The sequence below is a fragment of the Triticum urartu genome, chromosome 3A (assembly GCF_056163025.1).
Source record: "Triticum urartu cultivar PI428250 chromosome 3A, HENAU_Tu73, whole genome shotgun sequence".
NCBI lineage: Eukaryota > Viridiplantae > Streptophyta > Magnoliopsida > Poales > Poaceae > Triticum > Triticum urartu.
In genome coordinates this window covers 744,699,522-744,722,689 of record NC_141875.1, presented here as the reverse complement: position 1 = coordinate 744,722,689, position 23,168 = coordinate 744,699,522, and the positions used below count along the sequence as shown (strand labels likewise).

Genomic DNA, 23,168 nt, shown 5'->3' with positions numbered 1-23,168 from the left:
TAAGACTTGGAGTGAGAGAGGGATTTGTACAGCTTCGTCTATCAGGCCACTGTTGGTCGACATCGACTCAGGAATCAAAATCATGTATATTGTAGTGCGAAGAAGATCCGAGACATTCGGAAGCCGAATAGACTCGAGACATTTGAAACCACAGCCACCACTCTTTATTTTCTTTCTTCCTCACATAGTACTAATAATTAACTAAAGGGTAATTCGATGCTCGGGTTCATCTACACCTGATATCTCGGTCGCTGGTGTGGATGTGTTGGGATGGGGTTAAGAGTTCCTATTTCGTGTGCAGGTCGCTGGGTAGCAACCGGGCGCGCGCTCCCCCAACGTGTCCTTTTGGGCCGACCCATATTGGCGGCGGAGCGCCTCCATTTTTTTCCACTTCTTTTCATTGTTTTTTATTTTGCTTCTATAAATTTGTTGGTGATTTAAAAATGGTTATGAATTTCAATTTCTTAACAAACATCAAATTTCAAAAAAAAACTATTCATGAGTTTCAAAAAATGTTCTCAAATTTCAACAATGCTCGCGAGTTCAAAAAATGTTCACAGGACTAATTCTCAGGATTAAAAAATTTCAAGAATTCAAAAATAATTCTCAGTATTAAAAATGTTCAAGAATGCCACAAATGTTTGCAATTTTGAAAAAAAAATCGGGAATTGAAAAGAAATGTTCACAGATTCAAAAACGTTCATGAATTGTATTCAAAATGTTCACAAAAATAAAGAAATGTTCGTGAGCTAGAAAAGTAGTTCATCGATTTAAAAACTGATCTTGAATTTGAAAAATGGTTCATTCATTATAAAAAAAATGATCGCCAAACAAAATAGGTTCACAAAACGTTCACGAATTTTAGAAACCATTCCCCGAAAAATACGTTCTCTAATTCACAAATTTAGGAAAAAGAAAACACGAATTTGAAATATGTTAAAAATCTAAACATTCTGGTTAAGAATCCGAAAAAAGTTAACTATTTTAGAAGAAATGTTCAAAAAAGTTGAAAATGATGTTTAAAAAATGAAGAAGAAGAAAAACAAATAAAACATGAACAGGACAAAATGAAAAAGGAAAGGAAAGAAAAAACGAAAATGAATGAAGAATGGATAGAAGGAAAAATGAAAAAAGCCAAAGAAAAATAAAAGGGGTGCGCACGTGATCGCTAACCAGCAACCCATGGGCCAAATACGGTTGGCCATATATTAGGTAGGTGTGTCAGATGTTTCTTTTTTTGAGCGAAAGGTGCGTCAGAGCATTTTTGAATCTGTAAACATTTCTTTTCAATAGATGATTAATATTTGTCAGAAAAGGGTACTGAATTCGGAAAAAAGGGCTACAGGCTGGTGGTTGTGAGCCCAGATGTTGTGGCGTGGGTGTGGCTGAGCCCGGGAGAGAATGAATGTCCCGAAGATGGGATGTGAATGAGAACCCAAACCGTCTAACCTACGTGCGAGACCTATATCTTGCTTATGGCGACACCAGCTTGTATATCAGTATATACACGTTTAAATTTTTAATAAATGATTAATATTTGTCCAAAAACAATTATGTTTAAAAATCCATACACATTATAATTTTTTATATCTAACACATTTTTATATACATGTTTAATATTTTTTAAATACAAGATTATTAATAGTTTGATAACATGGTCAACATTTTTCAATACACAGTGAAAAAATTTCTAGTGGCAATGAACATTTTTTCACACACAATGTACATTTATTGTATACATTCAACAATTTATATAAACGTTCAACATTTTTTCATACACATTGTAATTCCTGTATATATTTTCGTATACATAAAAACACCTTTTCTGTACATATTTACAGTTTTTCAAATACCTTAGTAATATTTTTGAAATACTTGTTGATTAACAATTTTCAAATAGTTGATTTGTGTTTTTTAAATACATGATTAGCTCTTTTTCATACACAATGTATACATTTTCATATACAGGAGAAACATTTTCTTTATACACATTTAACATGTTTACGGAGTACAGGTGATATACGGAGTACTGAGCTCGGAAAAAAGGGCTACAGGCGGGTGGTTGTGAGCCCAGATGTTGTGGCGTGGATGTGGCTGAGCGCGGGAGAGAACGAATGTCCCGAAGATGGGATGTGAATGAGAACCCAAACAGACTAAGCTACATGCGAGACCTATATCTTGCTTACGGCGACACCAGCTTGTATATCAGGATATACATGTTTAAATATTTTAATAGATGATTAATATTTGTCCCAAAAAATTATGTTTAAAAATCCATACACATTATACTTTTTTATATCTAAAAAAATTATATACATGTTTAATATTTTTCAAATACAAGATTATTAATACTTTCATAACATGGTCAACATTTTTCAATACACAGTGAAAACATTTCTAGTAGCAATGAACATTTTTTCACACACAATGTACATTTCTTGTATACACTCAACAATTTATATAAACGTGCTCCTGTATACACACAATTAATATTTGAGAGAGTACTGAAAAAATTCAATATGCATAAGTGCTCACCCTCACCTGCTCCTGTATTTAAGGGTGATAAGTTTGGGACATTTCAATGTCCGAGGAACCAGTATGAAACTGATCAGATGAAGTCGATTCCTTATGCTTCAGCTGTCGGAAGTATCATGTATGCTCAAGTGTGTACACGCCCAGACTTATGTTTTAAAACCGCGATGCTTGAAAGATACCAATCAAATCCAGGACCGGACCACTGGAAGGCTGCAAAGAAAATCTTGCGTTATATGCAAGGAACTAAGGATTTCATGCTTACATATAAAAGAACCGATAACCTAAAATTGTTGGTTATTCAGACTCTGATTTTGCCGGGTGTGTGGATAGTAAGAGATCCACGTGTTAGAATAAATCCAAGGCATGCCGTTAATCATCCGAGGACCAAGCAATCACATGAGCATGACACCGAGATTTGTTAATGAGGTTCACCGATATGGCTACATCCCCGGGGCTTGACTATGGGCGCTCCTCCCCGTGACACCGTCACAATACCGCACACCGGCCACCCGGGCGCCGGCACACGCCGCCGGCTCCCCCTTGCGCGCCTGTGCTATTATGTTGGCATAGGTTACATCGTGTGTCTAGCCCCGCTATATATGGGAGGCCTAGGATACAAGTGTCCTCCTAGGACACGACTCCCTATCCTATCTAAACACAATACAACTACAAGTCCAACTGTAACCTACCTTGTACACAATATTCGACACAACTCTAACAAACTCCACCTTGGCGAATATTCTCCACCACCTTGAATTCGTCAATGCGTTAAATTTTCATGTACATTGGACTTGAGCTTATCCATGAGAGCCGCTGCTACTCCAAAGACTCCATATGACTCCACCTGCAACTTGTAGTCCCTTCTTTTCTTGACCACGGTCAACACTCGAGCAAAATTAAGTTCCTTGTTACTCTAGTTTGTGCTCCCAACTTTCAGAGTATCAGTCCAACGCCATCACACACTGATCACTGACCTGCGTGAAAAATGAACAACTCACATATTGGGTGTCACAATAAGATTTACCTGAACTCAATATCACCGCTCCTTTCTTGACCGCCTGTCTGAAACTTGAAGGAATTTCACCATTGCTTTTAGTCATCCCGAGTCAAATTCGCAGTTGTCTCACCACATGTATGACCACCAGAGCCCTGGCCCGTCTTCATGTCCCGTGCGCATCGCACGCCTCGTCGCTATTACCGCGTCGAGCCTCCGCTGTCCCGGTCGAGTCTCAAGGGTCGCGAACCCACACCACTCAACCCCCACTGCAGAGTACCACCAATTATCACCGACCGATGACGAGTTTCATGCTTCCATCAGACCCTTGGGTTCCAGTCCGAACTGCATGTCACTCGCTTTTCTCCCTTGCTGAATAGGCTTCGATTCCCTAGATCCTTACATCGTAGCCCGTCAATCCAGCTCCACCTTGAACATGACTCCATGGTAGATGATCAATCCACCCACACGCCCCATCGACTTCAAGCTCTCATGTGCACCGTCTTGAATCAACCCCGCGCCATAGTCTTGTCCAAGCCACACAAGCACTCAGACTCGTATCGCATGTTTCCACGCCCAGAAGTCGGTCACCATCAGTATCACGCACCTATGTCGTCGACGCCGATTCCACCACCGTCTTCTGTACCGACCGACTCGCGTCGATCCCGTCAGACTACCTAGTCCGACCCAGGCTCCCAAAGCATTCCATGAATTTCCATTCATCACACGATAGTTCTATCACTGCTGACATGACTTCCCGCAACGTGTTCAAGCATCCTTGTTGTGCCAACAAATCTTTCATCCTCGTCTGTCATAACCCAAGGTCTTCAGTTTCGTGAACTTCTCCACCTCAAACCTGGTACCCACTAATGCCATGGTTCTTTGTATAACTGACTTTGTGAAAAAATAATTTGAGCTTTCCATGTGATTCCTCAAGCATACGAACAGAACTCCGCATACTACATACGAAACAGAACTCCGCATACTACTTGCAAAACTAACCAAGAATTGGTCTTCACGTTTTGGCTCCTTGGCTTCAACTCCAATACTAGCAATTGACTTGTCAACACCTCCTGTTAATTCCGATGGATACATATCCCTTAGATGAATTTCTTTCGCCGATTGATTAAGCCTGCCTATCTCAGTGGAGACTCGGTCTCCCTTTTTTTCAAACAAATCTCCGGCCTGCAGCTCATCCAGACTCAGCCGACCATGTGCACGGGCCTCCGCTTTCCAGCTCCGCCAGCGCACCATGGGCCGCCAGGCGCCAGCAATACAAGCACGTACGCCTGCCGTCGGACGCTCGCCCGATCGATCTGATCGCCGCACGTCCAACCTGCCGCTGCCATGGGACACGCGCCTTGTGCTGATCGGACGCCTGCTGTAACTTCCGTTCTCGCCATCGATTGCATCTCCTTACAATAATTCCAATCGCATCAAGAGTTTCTTTGATTCGCTGCTAACACTACGACTGCCCTGATCGAAACACAGAAACACCGTGTGACAACCGATCCGCTCCATCGCTGCCGTCTTGCACCGCAATTTAACTCAACGATCTTTTCGCAAAGCACTTCCATTAGGTCAACAGATGCACTGCCTTATCAAACCTTGTTCATGATACCATTTGTTAGAATAAATCCGAGGCATACCGTTAATCATCCGAGGACCAAGCAATCACACGAGCACGATACCAAGATTTGTTAACGAGGTTCACCGATATGGCTACATCCCCGGAGCTTGACTACGGCCGCTCCTCCCCGTGACACCGTCACAATACCGCACACCGGCCATGTTAAACCATGCAATATTCAGGTCCAAGGGGCGCACCACGCACCGGTTTAGTTGAGATAGGCTTCGGTCTAGGTTGGTTAGAGTATATGGTTGTAATCTCCTCATGTATATCTTATCTCTACTTTCCTTGTACCTCAAGATGTAATCTCAACAACCTTGTATGCTTATCAGGGATATGCCCCTGCCTATATTAACACGAAACCGTCGCCTCGAGAGAGGTACGACGTTCTCCGCTGTTTTACATGGTATACAGAGCCACCTCTATCCATCGCATCTAGCAAAACCCATCCAGCGCCAGCCATGTCGTCCTCCTCCAGCACCGTCCAAGCTTTCCTTGGGCAGGTTGCAGAAAAGCTCACCCGCACCAACTACATTCTGTGGCGTGCGCAGGTGACACCGCAGCTGAGAGGGGCTGGCCTCTTCGGCTACGCCGACGGCTCCATGCCGGAACCTGTCAAGATCCTCGTCACGAAGGACAAAGACGGGAAAGAAGAGCAGACACCGAACCCTCTCCATCCGATCTGGTTCAAAGAAGGGCAGCAGGTACTTGGATACTTGCTCAATACTCTCACCAAAGAAGTCCTCGTGCAGGTTACCTCCATCGCCACGCCGCACGAGCTCTGGGCGGCTCTCGCCCACATGTTCTCATCACAGGCCCGAGCCCGCGTCAACAACATCCGGGTTGCTCTCTCCATGGCGCAGAAGGGGACGCAATCTGTTGCGGCCTACTTCGCCCAGATGAGAGCGCTTGCCGATGAGCTCGCAGCCGCCGGAAAGCCCATCGATGGCGATGAGCTTGTCTCCTACATCACCGCCGGCCTCGACATGGAGTACCAACCCCTCGTCTCCGCCAACGACGCGCGCACCGACACCATCAGCATCGACGACCTCTACGCTCAGATGAGCAACTTTGATCAGCGCCTCGCCCTCTACAACAACAACTCGGGCGGGGGCTTCAAGTCATCTGCTAACGTGGTCTCTCGCGGCGGCGGTCGCGGTGGTGGCGGTTCACGCTATCGTGGACCTCCGCGTGGCAAGGGCAAGCCGCAATCTGGCGGAAACAGTGGCGGCGGCGGGCGGGCGGCCCTCCAACAACAACAATAGGGGCCGCCGTGGTGCCAGGCCTCGCGCCAACCCTGATGCGCCGCGATGCCAAATCTGCGGCAAGCTAGGACACACCGCCCGCGACTGCTGGTATCGCTATGAAGATGATGGCGAATCCTCACAAGATGAGAAAGTTGCAGGTGCTGCTGATGGCTCCTACGGCATTGATACAAACTGGTATGTGGACAGTGGCGCAACTGACCACATCACGAGCGAGATGGAAAAGGTGACAGTTCGTGAAAAGTACCGTGGGCAAGACCAAGTTCATACTGCCAACGGAGAAGGTATGAGCATTAGCCACGTTGGTCATTCAGTGCTTAAAACCCCCCATAGAAATATTCGTCTAAGAAAAATCTTGCATGTCCCTAGTGCTTCGAAAAATCTCCTTTCAGTTCATCGCATTGCCATTGACAATCATGTATTCCTTGAGTTTCATCTGTCTTTCTTTTTGATCAAGGATCAGGTCACGAAGCAAATTCTGTATCGAGGTAGATGCGTTCGAGGGATGTACCCGTTGATTCCGGAGCTTAGGAGATTGAATAAACAAGCCTATGGTGTCACCAAAGTCTCTTCAACACGGTGGCATGATAGATTAGGGCATGCATCCTTTTCTTTAGTTGAACACTTGCTTAAAAAGAATAAGCTCCCGTTTGTTGGTGAGCGAGATCGTGAAACAATTTGTGATTCATGTCAGTGTGCTAAAAGTCATCAATTACCCTATCCTGTGTCTACAAGCATCTCCACCAAGCCTGTCTGAAACTTGAAGGAATTTCACCATTGCTTTTAGTCATCCCGAGTCAAATTCGCAGTTGTCTCACCACATGTATGACCACCAGAGCCCTGGCCCGTCTTCATGTCCCGTGCGCATCGCACGCCTCGTCGCTATTACCGCGTCGAGCCTCCGCTGTCCCGGTCGAGTCTCAAGGGTCGCGAACCCACACCACTCAACCCCCACTGCAGAGTACCACCGATTATCACCGACCGATGACGAGTTTCATGCTTCCATCAGACCCTTGGGTTCCAGTCCGAACTGCATGTCACTCGCTTTTCTCCCTTGCTGAATAGGCTTCGATTCCCTAGATCCTTACATCGTAGCCCGTCAATCCAGCTCCACCTTGAACATGACTCCATGGTAGATGATCAATCCACCCACACGCCCCATCGACTTCAAGCTCTCATGTGCACCGTCTTGAATCAACCCCGCGCCATAGTCTTGTCCAAGCCACACAAGCACTCAGACCCGTATCGCATGTTTCCACGCCCAGAAGTCGGTCACCATCAGTATCACGCACCTATGTCGTCGACGCCGATTCCACCACCGTCTTCTGTACCGACCGACTCGCGTCGATCCCGTCAGACTACCTAGTCCGACCCAGGCTCCCAAATCATTCCATGAATTTCCATTCATCACACGATAGTTCTATCACTGCTGACATGACTTCCCGCAACGTGTTCAAGCATCCTTGTTGTGCCAACAAATCTTTCATCCTCGTCTGTCATAACCCAAGGTCTTCAGTTTCGTGAACTTCTCCACCTCAAACCTGGTACCCACTAATGCCATGGTTCTTTGTATAACTGACTTTGTGAAAAAATAATTTGAGCTTTCCATGTGATTCCTCAAGCATACGAACAGAACTCCGCATACTACATACGAAACAGAACTCCGCATACTACTTGCAAAACTAACCAAGAATTGGTCTTCACGTTTTGGCTCCTTGGCTTCAACTCCAATACTAGCAATTGACTTGTCAACACCTCCTGTTAATTCCGATGGATACATATCCCTTAGATGAATTTCTTTCGCCGATTGATTAAGCCTGCCTATCTCAGTGGAGACTCGGTCTCCCTTTTTTTCAAACAAATCTCCGGCCTGCAGCTCATCCAGACTCAGCCGACCATGTGCACGGGCCTCCGCTTTCCAGCTCCGCCAGCGCACCATGGGCCGCCAGGCGCCAGCAATACAAGCACGTACGCCTGCCGTCGGACGCTCGCCCGATCGATCTGATCGCCGCACGTCCAACCTGCCGCTGCCATGGGACACGCGCCTTGTGCTGATCGGACGCCTGCTGTAACTTCCGTTCTCGCCATCGATTGCATCTCCTTACAATAATTCCAATCGCATCAAGAGTTTCTTTGATTCGCTGCTAACACTACGACTGCCCTGATCGAAACACAGAAACACCGTGTGACAACCGATCCGCTCCATCGCTGCCGTCTTGCACCGCAATTTAACTCAACGATCTTTTCGCAAAGCACTTCCATTAGGTCAACAGATGCACTGCCTTATCAAACCTTGTTCATGATACCATTTGTTAGAATAAATCCGAGGCATACCGTTAATCATCCGAGGACCAAGCAATCACACGAGCACGATACCAAGATTTGTTAACGAGGTTCACCGATATGGCTACATCCCCGGAGCTTGACTACGGCCGCTCCTCCCCGTGACACCGTCACAATACCGCACACCGGCCATGTTAAACCATGCAATATTCAGGTCCAAGGGGCGCACCACGCACCGGTTTAGTTGAGATAGGCTTCGGTCTAGGTTGGTTAGAGTATATGGTTGTAATCTCCTCATGTATATCTTATCTCTACTTTCCTTGTACCTCAAGATGTAATCTCAACAACCTTGTATGCTTATCAGGGATATTCCCCTGCCTATATTAACACGAAACCGTCGCCTCGAGAGAGGTACGACGTTCTCCGCTGTTTTACATGGTATACAGAGCCACCTCTATCCATCGCATCTAGCAAAACCCATCCAGCGCCAGCCATGTCGTCCTCCTCCAGCACCGTCCAAGCTTCCCTTGGGCAGGTTGCAGAAAAGCTCACCCGCACCAACTACATTCTGTGGCGTGCGCAGGTGACACCGCAGCTGAGAGGGGCTGGCCTCTTCGGCTACGCCGACGGCTCCATGCCGGAACCTGTCAAGATCCTCGTCACGAAGGACAAAGACGGGAAAGAAGAGCAGACACCGAACCCTCTCCATCCGATCTGGTTCAAAGAAGGGCAGCAGGTACTTGGATACTTGCTCAATACTCTCACCAAAGAAGTCCTCGTGCAGGTTACCTCCATCGCCATGCCGCACGAGCTCTGGGCGGCTCTCGCCCACATGTTCTCATCACAGGCCCGAGCCCGCGTCAACAACATCCGGGTTGCTCTCTCCATGGCGCAGAAGGGGACGCAATCTGTTGCGGCCTACTTCGCCCAGATGAGAGCGCTTGCCGATGAGCTCGCAGCCGCCGGAAAGCCCATCGATGGCGATGAGCTTGTCTCCTACATCACCGCCGGCCTCGACATGGAGTACCAACCCCTCGTCTCCGCCAACGACGCGCGCACCGACACCATCAGCATCGACGACCTCTACGCTCAGATGAGCAACTTTGATCAGCGCCTCGCCCTCTACAACAACAACTCGGGCGGGGGCTTCAAGTCATCTGCTAACGTGGTCTCTCGCGGCGGCGGTCGCGGTGGTGGCGGTTCACGCTATCGTGGACCTCCGCGTGGCAAGGGCAAGCCGCAATCTGGCGGAAACAGTGGCGGCGGCGGGCGGGCGGCCCTCCAACAACAACAATAGGGGCCGCCGTGGTGCCAGGCCTCGCGCCAACCCTGATGCGCCGCGATGCCAAATCTGCGGCAAGCTAGGACACACCGCCCGCGACTGCTGGTATCGCTATGAAGATGATGGCGAATCCTCACAAGATGAGAAAGTTGCAGGTGCTGCTGATGGCTCCTACGGCATTGATACAAACTGGTATGTGGACAGTGGCGCAACTGACCACATCACGAGCGAGATGGAAAAGGTGACAGTTCGTGAAAAGTACCGTGGGCAAGACCAAGTTCATACTGCCAACGGAGAAGGTATGAGCATTAGCCACGTTGGTCATTCAGTGCTTAAAACCCCCCATAGAAATATTCGTCTAAGAAAAATCTTGCATGTCCCTAGTGCTTCGAAAAATCTCCTTTCAGTTCATCGCATTGCCATTGACAATCATGTATTCCTTGAGTTTCATCTGTCTTTCTTTTTGATCAAGGATCAGGTCACGAAGCAAATTCTGTATCGAGGTAGATGCGTTCGAGGGATGTACTCGTTGATTCCGGAGCTTAGGAGATTGAATAAACAAGCCTATGGTGTCACCAAAGTCTCTTCAACACGGTGGCATGATAGATTAGGGCATGCATCCTTTTCTTTAGTTGAACACTTGCTTAAAAAGAATAAGCTCCCGTTTGTTGGTGAGCGAGATCGTGAAACAATTTGTGATTCATGTCAGTGTGCTAAAAGTCATCAATTACCCTATCCTGTGTCTACAAGCATCTCCACCAAACCTCTTGAGCTCATTTTTTTCCGATGTTTGGGGTCCTGCCCCAAAATCAGTTGGCAGACACACTTATTACGTAAGTTTTATCGATGACTATACCAAGTACACATGGATCTATCTCATCAAAAAGAAATCTGATGTTTTTCAAGTTTTTCACAACTTTCAAGCACTAGTAGAAAGAAAGTTTGATTGCAAAATCCTAGCTCTCCAATCTGATTGGGGAGGGGAGTACCGCAACCTCAACTCCTTTTTTCAGCAAATTGGCATATCACACCACGTGTCATGCCCCCATGCTCACCAGCAAAACGGATCAGCTGAGCGCAAGCACAGGCATATAGTTGAAGTCGGCCTGGCCTTACTTGCTGCTGCCTCTATGCCTTTGAAATTCTGGGATGAGGCATTTCTCACCGCAGTCCACCTCATAAACATGTTGCCAAGTAGAGTCATCAACAATGAATCTCCAGTAGAACGTCTCCTTCATACAAAACCAGATTACACATCTCTACGAGTATTTGGGTGTGCGTGTTGGCCAAATCTTCGGCCATACAACAACCGCAAACTCATGTTCAGATCAAAACGGTGTGTTTTCTTGGGCTATAGCCCACAACATAAGGGTGTAAAGTGTCTTGATGTATCCACTGGACGTGTCTATATTTCCCGTGACGTTGTGTTTGATGAAACTGTTTTCCCTTTTGCATAACTTCATCCAAACGCCGGAGCCCTTCTTCAAAAGGAGATTCTTCTTCTACCTTCACATCTCACCGGGCATGACAATGGGGATGTTTTAGACACTGATGATCAATTGTTGACTAATCCTCTTACTAATGATGGTCTTGAGTCTTGTGATGCAACAGAAAAAAATTGTGCAGAAAATGGTGAAGAAATCAGCCCAAATTATCATTTTATGCTTCCTGGACAAAACAGCAGCAGCATCGAAGCAGATCTCCCTCGGGATCCAGGCGCATCAGCCTCGGGATCGCTCCTGCGCCAGTCTGCCGCCCTGGCCCCCGCGGGATCCGCGCCCTCCTCGCCAAGCCGATCCGCCTCGAGCCCCGCGTCGCCACAAGCCACCAGCGGCTCGGTGGACCGCCCGGTGGCCGCTCAGCGCCAACCCACCAGCGCCACGCGGCGCCAACTCCAGTCGCCCGCACCTGGTTCCGTGCCCGGCCCCGTGTCTGGCCCCGCACCTGGTCGGTTTGGTCCCGACACACGATGCTACGTGCGGCGCCCATCACGGCTGGATATGGGCGCTGACTCCGGTGTGGATCACGCTGCAGTCCCCGTCCCACCGGTGCAATCATTGCACCATCATGCGCCCCCAGCTGGACCGGGATCCTCTGCGGCGACTTCTTCTTCAGCTCCACGTGCGCCGGCCATACAAGATCCGGCATGCATGTCCTCGCCCAGCGAGCCTGCAGCCGCTCCTGGCGCTAGATCTTCTGCGGATCCTTCTTCACCACCTCGCACTAGGCTTCAGAGGGGAGTAACTCAACCCAAAAATTACAAGTCTTTAGCAAAGTTTGGACTTGCTTGTGTTTCACATGAACCAGATATCCCACACTGTTGCAGAAGCTCTAGGCGATCCAAAGTGGCAGAAGGCTATGGAGGATGAATACATGATGCTCCACAAAAACAAAACTTGGCACTTAGTTCCAGCACGTCAAGGCAAAGGTAAAAATGTTATAGATTGTAAATGGGTCTTCAGAATTAAAAAGAAGTCTGATGGCACCATAGGTCGTTATAAGGCTAGACTAGTTGCACAAGGTTTTAAACAAACATACGGTCTAGATTATGAGGATACTTTTAGTCCTGTAGTAAAGGCTGCTACTATTCGTCTCGTTTTGTCTATTGCCGTATCCAGAGGATGGAGTCTACGCCAGCTAGATGTTCAGAACGCGTTTCTTCATGGTGTTCTGGAAGAGGAAGTGTTCATGAAACAACCTCCTGGGTTTGAAAACAGACAAAAACCCCTCCACATATGCAAGCTTGACAAGGCTCTATATGGATTAAAACAAGCTCCTAGAGCATGGTATTCTCAGTTGAGTTCAAAGCTTCAAGGACTTGGGTTTGCTCCGTCCAAGTCTGACACCTCACTGCTTATTTTCAACAAGTCAAATACATCTATATTTGTACTCATATATGTTGATGACATTATTGTCACAAGCTCATCTGATGAAGCCATTTCAGCACTGCTCAAGGATTTGAACTCTGAGTTTGCTCTTAAGGATCTAGGAGGCTTGCACTACTTCCTTGGCATTGAAGTAAAAAGAAGTGGGGATGAGCTTCACTTGTCTCAAGAAAAATATGCCATTGATCTTGTAGCAAGAGCAGGGTTGCAAGGCTGCAAGGCAGCTCCAACACCTCTATCCAGCTCTGAGAAACTATCCTTAACAGAAGGGAAACTCTTGAATCAAGAGGACAGCACCAGGTACAGAAGTATGGTTGGTGCACTGCAATATTTAACTCTGACTAGGCCTGATATTTCCTTTGCTGTGAACAAAGTATGTTAGTTCCTTCATGCACCCACTACAGTACATCTGACAGCTGCAAAACGCATACTTAGATATGTCAAGAACACTTCCAGTGTTGGACTCACCTTCACCAAGTCACCATCAACACTTGTAAGTGCCTTTTCTGACTCTGATTGGGCAGGTTGCCTTGATGACAGACGCTCAACAGGTGGTTTTGCAGTGTTCTTTGGTCCAAATTTAATCTCATGGTGTGCTAAGAAACAAGCTATTGTGTCTAGATCCAGCACAGAAGCAGAATACAAAGCACTAGCAAATGCTACTGCAGAAATTATTTGGGTTCAGTCATTATTGAAGGAGCTTGGAATACATAGTAAACAGGCTCCATGCTTATGGTGTGACAATTTGGGTGCCACCTATCTTTCTGCTAACCCAATATTTCATGCAAGAACAAAACATATCGAAATAGATTTTCACTTTGTCAGAGAAAGAGTTGCAGAAAAAAAGCTGGATATTCGGTTCATTCGGTCTCAAGATCAAGTTGCAGATGGCTTCACTAAAGCTTTGCCCACCAGAGGTTTTGAAGAATTTAAGCGTAATCTCAACTTGTCCAAGTTGTGATTATGGGAGGGTGTTAAACCATGCAATATTCAGGTCCAAGGGGCGCACCACGCACCGGTTTAGTTGAGATAGGCTTCGGTCTAGGTTGGTTAGAGTATATGGTTGTAATCTCCTCATATATATCTTATCTCTACTTTCCTTGTACCTCAAGATGTAATCTCAACAACCTTGTATGCTTATCAGGGATATGCCCCTGCCTATATTAACACGAAACCGTCGCCTCTAGAGAGGTACGACGTTCTCCGCTGTTTTACAGGCCACCCGGGCGCCGGCACACGCCGCCGGCTCCCCCTTGCGCGCCTGTGCTATTATGTTGGCATAGGTTACATCGTGTGTCTAGCCCCGCTATATATGAGAGGCCTAGGATACAAGTGTCCTACTAGGACACGACTCCCTATCCTATCTAAACACAATACAACTACAAGTCCAACTGTAACCTACCTTGTACACAATATTCGACACAACTCTAACACGTCAGGTTATATATTCACACTCGCGGGAGGAGCTATATCGTGGAAAAGCTCCAAACAAACGTTAACTGCTGGATCTACGATGCAAGCATAATTTGTAGCATGTTATGAGGCCACCGGGCAGGCTGTATGGCTAAAGAATTTTATTTCAGGACTTAAAGTGGTTGACAGCATATCTAGACCAATTTTATTGTGATGTGATAATGAACCCGCAGTTTTCTATACGAGTAACAACAGGTCAAGTAGTGCTGTCAGACACATTGACATAAAGTATCATGTTGTGAAAGATAGAATCCAGGATCAAACAATTGATATTAAACATATAAGAACGAAGCATATGCTTGCGGATCCGCTAACAAAAGGCTTACCACCCAGTATTTTTCGTGAGCATGTTGCCGGCATGGGACTACTGGAAGCCTTATGATTCTGAAATAAGAGGACCATTAAAATAAACCACTCCCCAATTACCAAAAAAGTTTTCCATTTCGAAATAGGCGGGTGTGCTATAAGTGTTAAGGTTCTATGGCGTTTGGAGCTGTTGTAACACCTCACTTTGGTACATCATTCCTATGTAGAATGGACAAATGAAGTTAAGCCTAACGATCATGGGGGAGAATGTTGGTTGATCTGACGGCTTAAACAGGCCAGTTAGATCTATTATTCTATCAGAAAAAAGGGGAAAGATAACGATAATGAAAAGTCCCCACGCGCCAATGTACGTGGGCTTTTTATCCCAACTAAGGCGCCCTGATTGGGGGCACCCAAACTAACTAATGATTTAGGTCCCATGTCGCCAGCGCTAGATAAAAGGGGGTACGGGAGAGGGTTGGCAGCCTGCGCGATCATAATTCTCATATGGTTTCACTCCCCTCCCGATATTCTCTCACCCCATCCGATCAGGGGGAGCGCTGCAGCGACGGGAAGACCTACTCCAGCCGCCGCTGCCGTCCCCGGCCAGTCCCGGTGGCGTCCTGAAGGAATCAGGACGTCGAGGAGAACCTCTGCTTTGACTACATCACCCCTGCATCACGCCTGTACCGAGTAGGCGATCATGTTGACTCCCGTGATGTGTAAAGGATCTCTAAACCCTCTCTGTTCATGTTTATTAGGTGATCTAGATGAAATCTCTCTCTGCTAATGGCATCCCATAGATGCATTATTACTCCAACACTCAAGTCACACACGGTTGTGAAAAGATACGCAGTAATAAATGGATTTGAATGGGAAAATTCGCATCTGGTCCTGAGCACAGCTGATCCTGAAATCACGTTGGATGGCTCTTCTCGGGATGCATGTGTTTTCTGTATTCCGCACTGTATGCGACAAACATATTGCCAAAGTATTCCAGGGCAGGGCCCACGCATTAATTTGCTGCTCAGCCACTTCGTCAGACCGGTACAGGATACTCGTGGATGGATCAGGTTTCTTCCTGGGTCTCCCTGTTCCGGTGCGACACTGCGTGTTGACGGACGCAGCGAACGGCAACCTACCAGCCGGTGGGTGGATAAGTAATCGTAGGTCCCAGTCCCCACCCCTCCACGCTCGAGAAAAAACCATCCCCGCCGCCGCCACTACCTGCCGGTTGTTCTTCATCGTGCACGCAGGCCACATACACCCACATAGGCCAATTTGACAGGGAACAAGTGCAGCCAAATTAGTGCATCAACCAAACTAGTGCAGCTCGCATAACGCACACAACACTAGAATTAGTGCAGCCGATGATGCTTGTCTAACAGAAAGACACAAACTACAGCAGTGTGTATTAGCTGATGATTACGAGAAGTGTACAACAAGACACATGATTCAGTAAACTCAATGTTTTGCTTGGTTTCTTGCTCATTCAAAAAGACGCGAGATTCAAAAAGTGTACAGAAAGAAACAAGACATAAGATTCAATGTACAGCGAGAGAACCCTCAAAATTCTGAAACATGATGCCCATTCAGTAAACTCAACATTGTAAACATGATGCCCAATCAGTAAACTCAACAGGATTACAAACTACTGCTTAGTTTCTTGCTTCCTGCTGTTTTGCTTCGAAGACATGGCCTGGCACAAAATGGAAATAGGTTGATTGTCGGTGAGATGAACAAGAGAACTGATGCATTGGTAGATGGTCGTGCTCACATATTTGAATCCAGATGGTAGATAATTATTTGTGCAAACCAAATTTAATTCGAGCATGAGGTTTGGAGATAGTTTCTCTTCTAGGATGTGAATTCAGAGATAATTCTGTACTTGGAAATCACCATATGAATGCTCGACTATACTATGCCTTAACAAAAGGCAGTTTAATTAGCAGAAGAGTTTTGAATGAAGTGTACTAGGACCTTATATTTTTAACTCGTGTATATCTATTTTATAGATCGATTGCTATATAATTATTAATTTGAAAGGTTTGCACTCGTTCTTGAAGATAAAAGGATGTGTGGCTTAATATGGCTACTACCTGAAAAAGACTTCTACAAGTATGACTAAGATTGATATGGACAGTTAAAATTCTCACATATTTAGCTGTTAGGTGCGAAAAGCAATTAAGTACAGAACACTGGCCTCCCCCTCAATTGTTGGGCATTAGCAAGTACTGATTCCAATCTTACTATTTTCTAAGTCAGCTATCAATTTGACAATTTCCCAGCAGCTTGAAGAAGTCATAGAGAAAACTTGAGTAAGATACGAGATAGAAATCTAATGTATGTTGTGCAAGTTCCCGAGCAATTGCAATGCAATGATTAAGGAAAGAGCAAGTTGTCAAGCTGTCAAGTTCCCGAGCAATTAGCAAAGTTTACGGTCTGAACAGTTGTATAAATCTACAATTGTTTTTTTAATGGAGTGAGATGACAGGAACTTTATGAGAAGTGCCTTGTATGCTTTTAGCACTAACTAGACCCTATCAAAAGAATCTGAGCAATGCCCTGAAAAAAGGATTCAAAGGTTCAGTTCTCACTGGACTCAAGATACCAGCATCCTGGTTCTCACTAGATTCAACGGTTCAGTTCCCACAAACCACCAATACTGCCTTGTTGATTTTTCTAGTACTTGTGACTGCAGCATCGGTTGTTTCTACAGAACAAATTAGCCAAGAATGACTACCACGGAACCATCACATAAACAAGGTTGTTTTCTGAAAACAGACACTACATACGCAATTCACACTACAGAAGTTCAGAGTAATTCTTAAGCATGTAATGGTACTTGAAAAAAGATGTGTATTTGCTAAAGCATGTACAGGTTACATTTTTGAGTGCCTTTTGAGCATGTGTAATTGAATTTTTTTTGAGGTCATTAGCATTTGAACACTTTCATAATTCTGATGGGAATACCTTGGTGAGGATCTTGATGAGGCTTTTCTCTTGGAGCCCTTCGTTCTTGGAGGATCTTGATGGGGGCCTTTCGGATGTGGACGGCGACCGAACAACAGCTCCAGTGTTCGAGGGAGGCAGGGGAGGAAGAACATCTTCAGCTCGTGAGGGATATGGTGGAGAAACGGCAAACCCAACGATGGAGCAGCTGCCGCCGGTGCGCATGAGGGAGTCGGTGGAGGAAGAACATCCAAGTTGTGCAGATAGCGCCACCGCCGCGGCCGACCGTACCATCATGGCCGCCGAGTAGGTGTGCACAGTCCCAGGTAACTCCGTCTTGATTGCAACTTCCATGGCTATCGCTTGATCTACAATTTGCACATAGAACAACATAGTTATCGCTTGATCCTGCTTTCCTCATCACCTTGTACTCGGTAGGTAAATTCTGGATGGTTCCATTGTATCTCTTTGAACACAGCTAGTGTCTTATTTTCATCATCGTCAACCTGGTGTTGACTTATCCGGCCACACAGATTGTGCAGCGTCCATTTTGTTGAAGGCGCATTCTGGGTTGAACAAAAGAAGCTGCCAACCATGTTGTGCCTTATTCAAGTTCACATTGTACACATTTATGTGCTTGTGCGATGGCCAATGAACTTTCTCACCGCAAGTAAGAGACAACGAATGGTTGTGGCTTGACCAGTGTTCAGCAATGAGCCATCATTGTCTGCAACTCTAAGTAATCTCATCATTGCAGGGCACTCGCACCGGCAAGATCGGTTATTTTGCTGCTCAGGCTTCCCCTGCAAAATAATTTTTTTCTCCGTGTCAAATTTAAAAAATGAATTCCCGTGCAAGCAATATGTTAAAAAACTACAAAATCTTGTTTTTGGGTCTTAACTCTTAATTGCTAGCCGAGCATCCACAAACAATCTCCTGCATACACTTTGTCCGCTCGATGTTCAGCTGGCCCTTGCCATATCGTATACCAAATCTAAACTCCCAAGAATACAGGTTATAGAAATCGTATGCTTCCCCGAGTGAGTCAAAACTCATCCCAATCTCTGGCTTCACTACATTGTCTGGGAGTTTATCAACGTACCTCCTGATTGTTTCTTCTAATGGAGTGACTCTACCTGGACAGGGTGCCCTATCCAGATGGGCACGTCCCACTCTTAACCTGAAATTGAATTCACGGTTTTGAGATGATGCAATCCTTTTACATATAACAGTGGGGCCGTGATTTTTGTGTATCGGCACATTTGGACGTAGTAATGTCCCCGGGCATCTATCAACATAGGCACTAAAAATAAAAAAACCATGGATCCAGAGAGAAAGAACACTGAATTTTATGTATACCTTCTGGTCCACCCAGGTGCCTCTGGGTTCACCTTCCCGGTGGACTCACGGACTGGGTTGGCTACTGCTTCCTCTTGTCAGCGGGATCGTTCTGCTCAGCAACGCCGCCGAGTTGTCCAACCACACCCGCGCACGACGAGTCAGCGTATGCCGGTGCCGACGGCTCGACGGACGTCAACACCAATGGATCTGGCTGCTCAACATCCGCAGTGACCTCTCTAAGCGAGAGCCTATGGCATGTTCATCAAACCGAAGACCAGTCATTGACTATTTCTGCTCGCGCGTCTTCGGATCGGATCGAATCGAACAGAATAATACAGCGGAGAAATTGGGTCTGTTTAAGACACATCTAGATGTGAGAAGTGCATCGCTGCACGCAGCGGCAGCTGCACGCACGACATCTACGGTCTGTGTCCCTTCATGATTTGCATCAGTAGTTAGAGTATAGCAGGACACTGGATTTCGGTTTGCATCGTAAATGCGTATTCAAAGGACTAATCTGACACGCTCTGACAAAAAGATGGTACGCACTCCTGACAAAAGGACGAAGACTCTGAATCGCGCTGCATGAGTCGATAGCCCCACCGACTGCCGGCGGCACACCACCGTCCCCAGAAATAGAAGTCGTGCAGGACGCGCCCGACAACTCCATCAGACGAGGCGCCGGACGGCTCCTGACTGCCGCTCGCCTCTCCGTCGTGTCCCCGCCTACGGTCGTATCAGGCAGGGCGGAGCCGCCGCCGACCACCGCGCAAGCAACCTCGCGCGCCATCAGAACGTCAGACCAGAGAAAGCGTGTGCTCTTGCGCTCGCGTAGGAGCTCTCGCGGCAACGCCCCCGCCAGGTAAACAAGAAGCCGCCGCCGGCCTGATCTCCCAGCCCCGGCCATCCCTGCGTCGTCCGAGGTCAGATCCGTCGTCCGAGTTGCACGCTCTCTTCGTCCCCCCCTGCTGTTGGCTGCCTTGATGTCGTTTGGGGGCGGATGAAGCCCGCGCACGGCCCCCTCTGACAGCGGCCATGCCAGCTCCGCCCCCCGCCACTGCCATGGCTGCGCCCGAGCGGCTGCCCCGCGACCAGCTCCCTTTGGTGACAGCCACCGCTGCTCCGCCACTCGCCATGGCGCCCTCAGAAGCAACGACGTCCATGGCGCCCCTGCCTCCACCGCACATGTTGCCGCCGACTCCGTCCTTCCACTGCCGCCCCGGCAGCATGCTAGTCCGAGACTCCCATGGCGCTCGCCGCCCCCACCTCCGTTCTTGGCAGTGGCCGCGCGGTCAAAAAGCACATTAATAGCGTTTCAGACAGCAGCTCCCACACGCAACCGGCGTAAAAAAGAGATAGCCATGCACGCCTGGTCCTTTGCGTCAATTCTGACATTGTATTACTAGCTTGTATCCAGCTATGTATTCCTGTTTTACTGACTTTGACGATTTCCTTTGCACAGATCACCTCGCGCAGCGCGGCCGTCGATGCGCTGCGTGCAGGACGGCCGCACTCATCTAGATGTGCTCTAATTATTGCACATCTAAGTGAATGAATCAAGCATAAAGAGAAAAAGAAAAAAAAGAGAAAGAAAATATTCACACGAATCTCAATATAAGATCAATGACATATGACTTGGATGTGCAATACTTATGGCACATCTAGATGTGCTTTAGCAAAACTGGGAGAAATTACCTGTCAATCGGATCCAGCAGAAATCCGAGCCCATTGTGGCATAGGTCTGCAAACTCCGCCATATTGCTCGCCGCCGCCATTGATTTGCCCTCAAGCTAGGGGGAAGGGCTCAACTGAGTAGATGGGAACCGAGGTGTTTTTTTTCCTTAAAGCTGACCGAGATATTTTTGTTGCCCCACGCAGCCACGCTCCATCCGCCGTCAGCATTTACTGAACCTTGACGGCGATGTTTTTGCAGCAGACGGCGCACATACGTTTCTGATCCCCGCAAAGCTTTTTGTTACAGAGGCGAGCCACGGCTCAGCTCGTCAACGTAACCTGAATTTCAATAAAGGAGCCCACGGGCTACCGTACATTACTGTTCCTTACAGTATAGCGTCAGATGACTGCATTTTCTTACACCTGTATATCCTGAAAACGGACCCACTAGTCCAGATCCCTAGAGATGGATCTAGGGTCAGGATAACATGTCCAGATGCCACCCCTACCAGTAACACCGCTCTCATTTGAATGTCAATATTTTTGTGAAGATATGCAGTAATAAATGGTTGTGACCTAACCACTTGAAAATATTTCATATCCTTCTTCCTTTCACGTGATCACAGGTCAATAGGACCGCCTCCGATAAACATCCGATTTCAATGAACCGTGTGTTAGAGTTAATCTTAACATGTGTGTACGCGCATGTGTGCATTGCATGTTAGTGGTCTAGATATGGCCGGGTCGTGGAGTCAGTTGTGTACTGGAGTGAGTCCAGCAGTTGGTTTTGGTCAGGTTGTGGTGGCTAGAGCCATTCAAGGAGAGAAGCAAGTCAAGTTGTTATTGAGAATAGGTTTACAAGTGATGGACATGGCATTGCGTATAGCTAGTGATTAGTTATTGCATGGTGGTTAGTTGAACTAGTGGGTTAGTGCATGGCTTAGAGGTGTTAGTGGCCGAGGGTGCCGGCTAGCCAGTGCGTGTGTTAGGATCAACATCTTGTATATATGTGCTACAATGAGCAATGAGAAAGAGGCCGTGAGGGCTGGAGAAAAAGATGTAGTGTATGTGTGTCTCACCGGGAGGAAGAGGCAAATCTAGTTTCTCTATGGTGAGGTATGCGTGCGTGTGTGTGTAGAGTTCCTCACCACGGTGAGTTCTTGTATTGTGATAAAACATGAGAGGGGGAGATTGTGAGGAAGAAGAAGAGGCGTTCCGAGGAGGCGGCACCAACAATTGGTACCTGAGCACTACCGATCCGAGGCGGCAGTGGTGGCGCGGCGGACTCCTTGCGAGATGGAGGCCTGCGGCGCAAGGAGGTGGCCGGTGGCGGTGCAAGGCCGTTGGCGGCTCTTACGGTGTGAGGCCGTTATGACGAGACGGCTTGGCAATCAGCGTCGCGAAGGCATCGTCCATGTCAAGAGGTGGATGCTGCGTGTGGCACGACGCTGTGGTGATCGGTGCTACGACGACATCGTCCATGACAAGGAGGTGTTTGGCGGTGTGATGTCGCACAAACATGTGGCTGTGGTGCGATGCCACAAGAGGAGGCAGCGGTGTGATGCTGCCACAACGATAGTGAGATGTTAGGAGAGGCGGTGAGATGACGCTAAGAAGAGATATGGTGGCGTGATGCTCTCACTTGGGTCGGTGCGATGCCCACGGCGGTGGTGCGATGCTAGCGTCATCATGGAGAGTTGGTGTGAAGCCAACAAATGTTGTAGTGCGATGCTGTGGAAAGGTGCCCGTGTTTGGCGCTGGGACGGCGTCGACGGCGAGATGGAGTGAGCTCCACACTATGAAGGCGTCATCCATGAAAAGTTTGGTGAGCCACCATGCCAAAATTAGGAGGAAAAATGTTAAGAGGTACTCTTGACATGTGCGTACGTGCATGTGTGCATTGCATGTTACTGGTCTAGAGATGGCGAGTAGTTGAGTCAGTTGTGTACTGGAGTGAGTCCAGCAGTTGATTTTGGTCCAGTCGTGGTGGCTAGAGCCATTCTAGCAGAGGATCAAGTCAAGTTGTTAGCTGTACACGGCTGGGTTGAGAATAGGCTATATAAGTGATGGACATGGCCGTGCATATAGCTAGTGATTAGTCAGTGCATGGTGGTTAGTTGAACTAGTGGATTGGTGCATGGCTTACTGGCCGGCAAGGCTGCAGAGTGCTAAGTACTTGCAATGTTTGCTAAAGCTGAACGTTGTCGGTACTACGATATCAACTACGTTCAACCTGGGCCTGAACGCAGTTGATAGTTAGGAAAAATAGTTGCCGCGTTCATTTTTTCCGAAACGCGGCCTGTAGAGAAATCCTATAGCATTGGCCACCAGATAATAGCAAGTTGCTATTCCTAACGGCTAACCTGATCCAAATATGCAAGAACAAAACAGAAATTATACGCTTTATATCTTTGTTTATCCGTTCTTGAGCAATATCAAATAAAGTGGGTCCGTGATCTAGACACATGTACTGTTTCCAGATGGACTAAAAATCTATGATATACTTAACAAACATGATTAGTCCCCTGTATGTATATTGTTATCAACA

General features: G+C 47.2%; 1 protein-coding gene and 2 pseudogenes across 1 annotated transcript; all 3 read left to right on the top strand.

Annotated features, from left to right (window-relative positions):
- Positions 1–6,097: 6,097 nt before the first annotated feature.
- On the top strand, positions 6,098–6,236 carry LOC147982604 (small nucleolar RNA Z247; annotated as a pseudogene).
- A 2,964-nt stretch (positions 6,237–9,200) lies between these two features.
- LOC147982602 (uncharacterized) lies at positions 9,201–13,256 on the top strand. The gene is made up of 4 exons (XM_087516361.1): positions 9,201–9,906; positions 9,965–10,288; positions 11,601–11,940; positions 12,608–13,256. Exons 1-4 carry the CDS (start codon positions 9,201–9,203, stop codon positions 13,254–13,256), a joined length of 2,019 nt encoding a protein of 672 aa, XP_087372487.1.
- LOC147982603 (small nucleolar RNA Z247) lies at positions 9,678–9,816 on the top strand (annotated as a pseudogene).
- Positions 13,257–23,168: the final 9,912 nt, after the last annotated feature.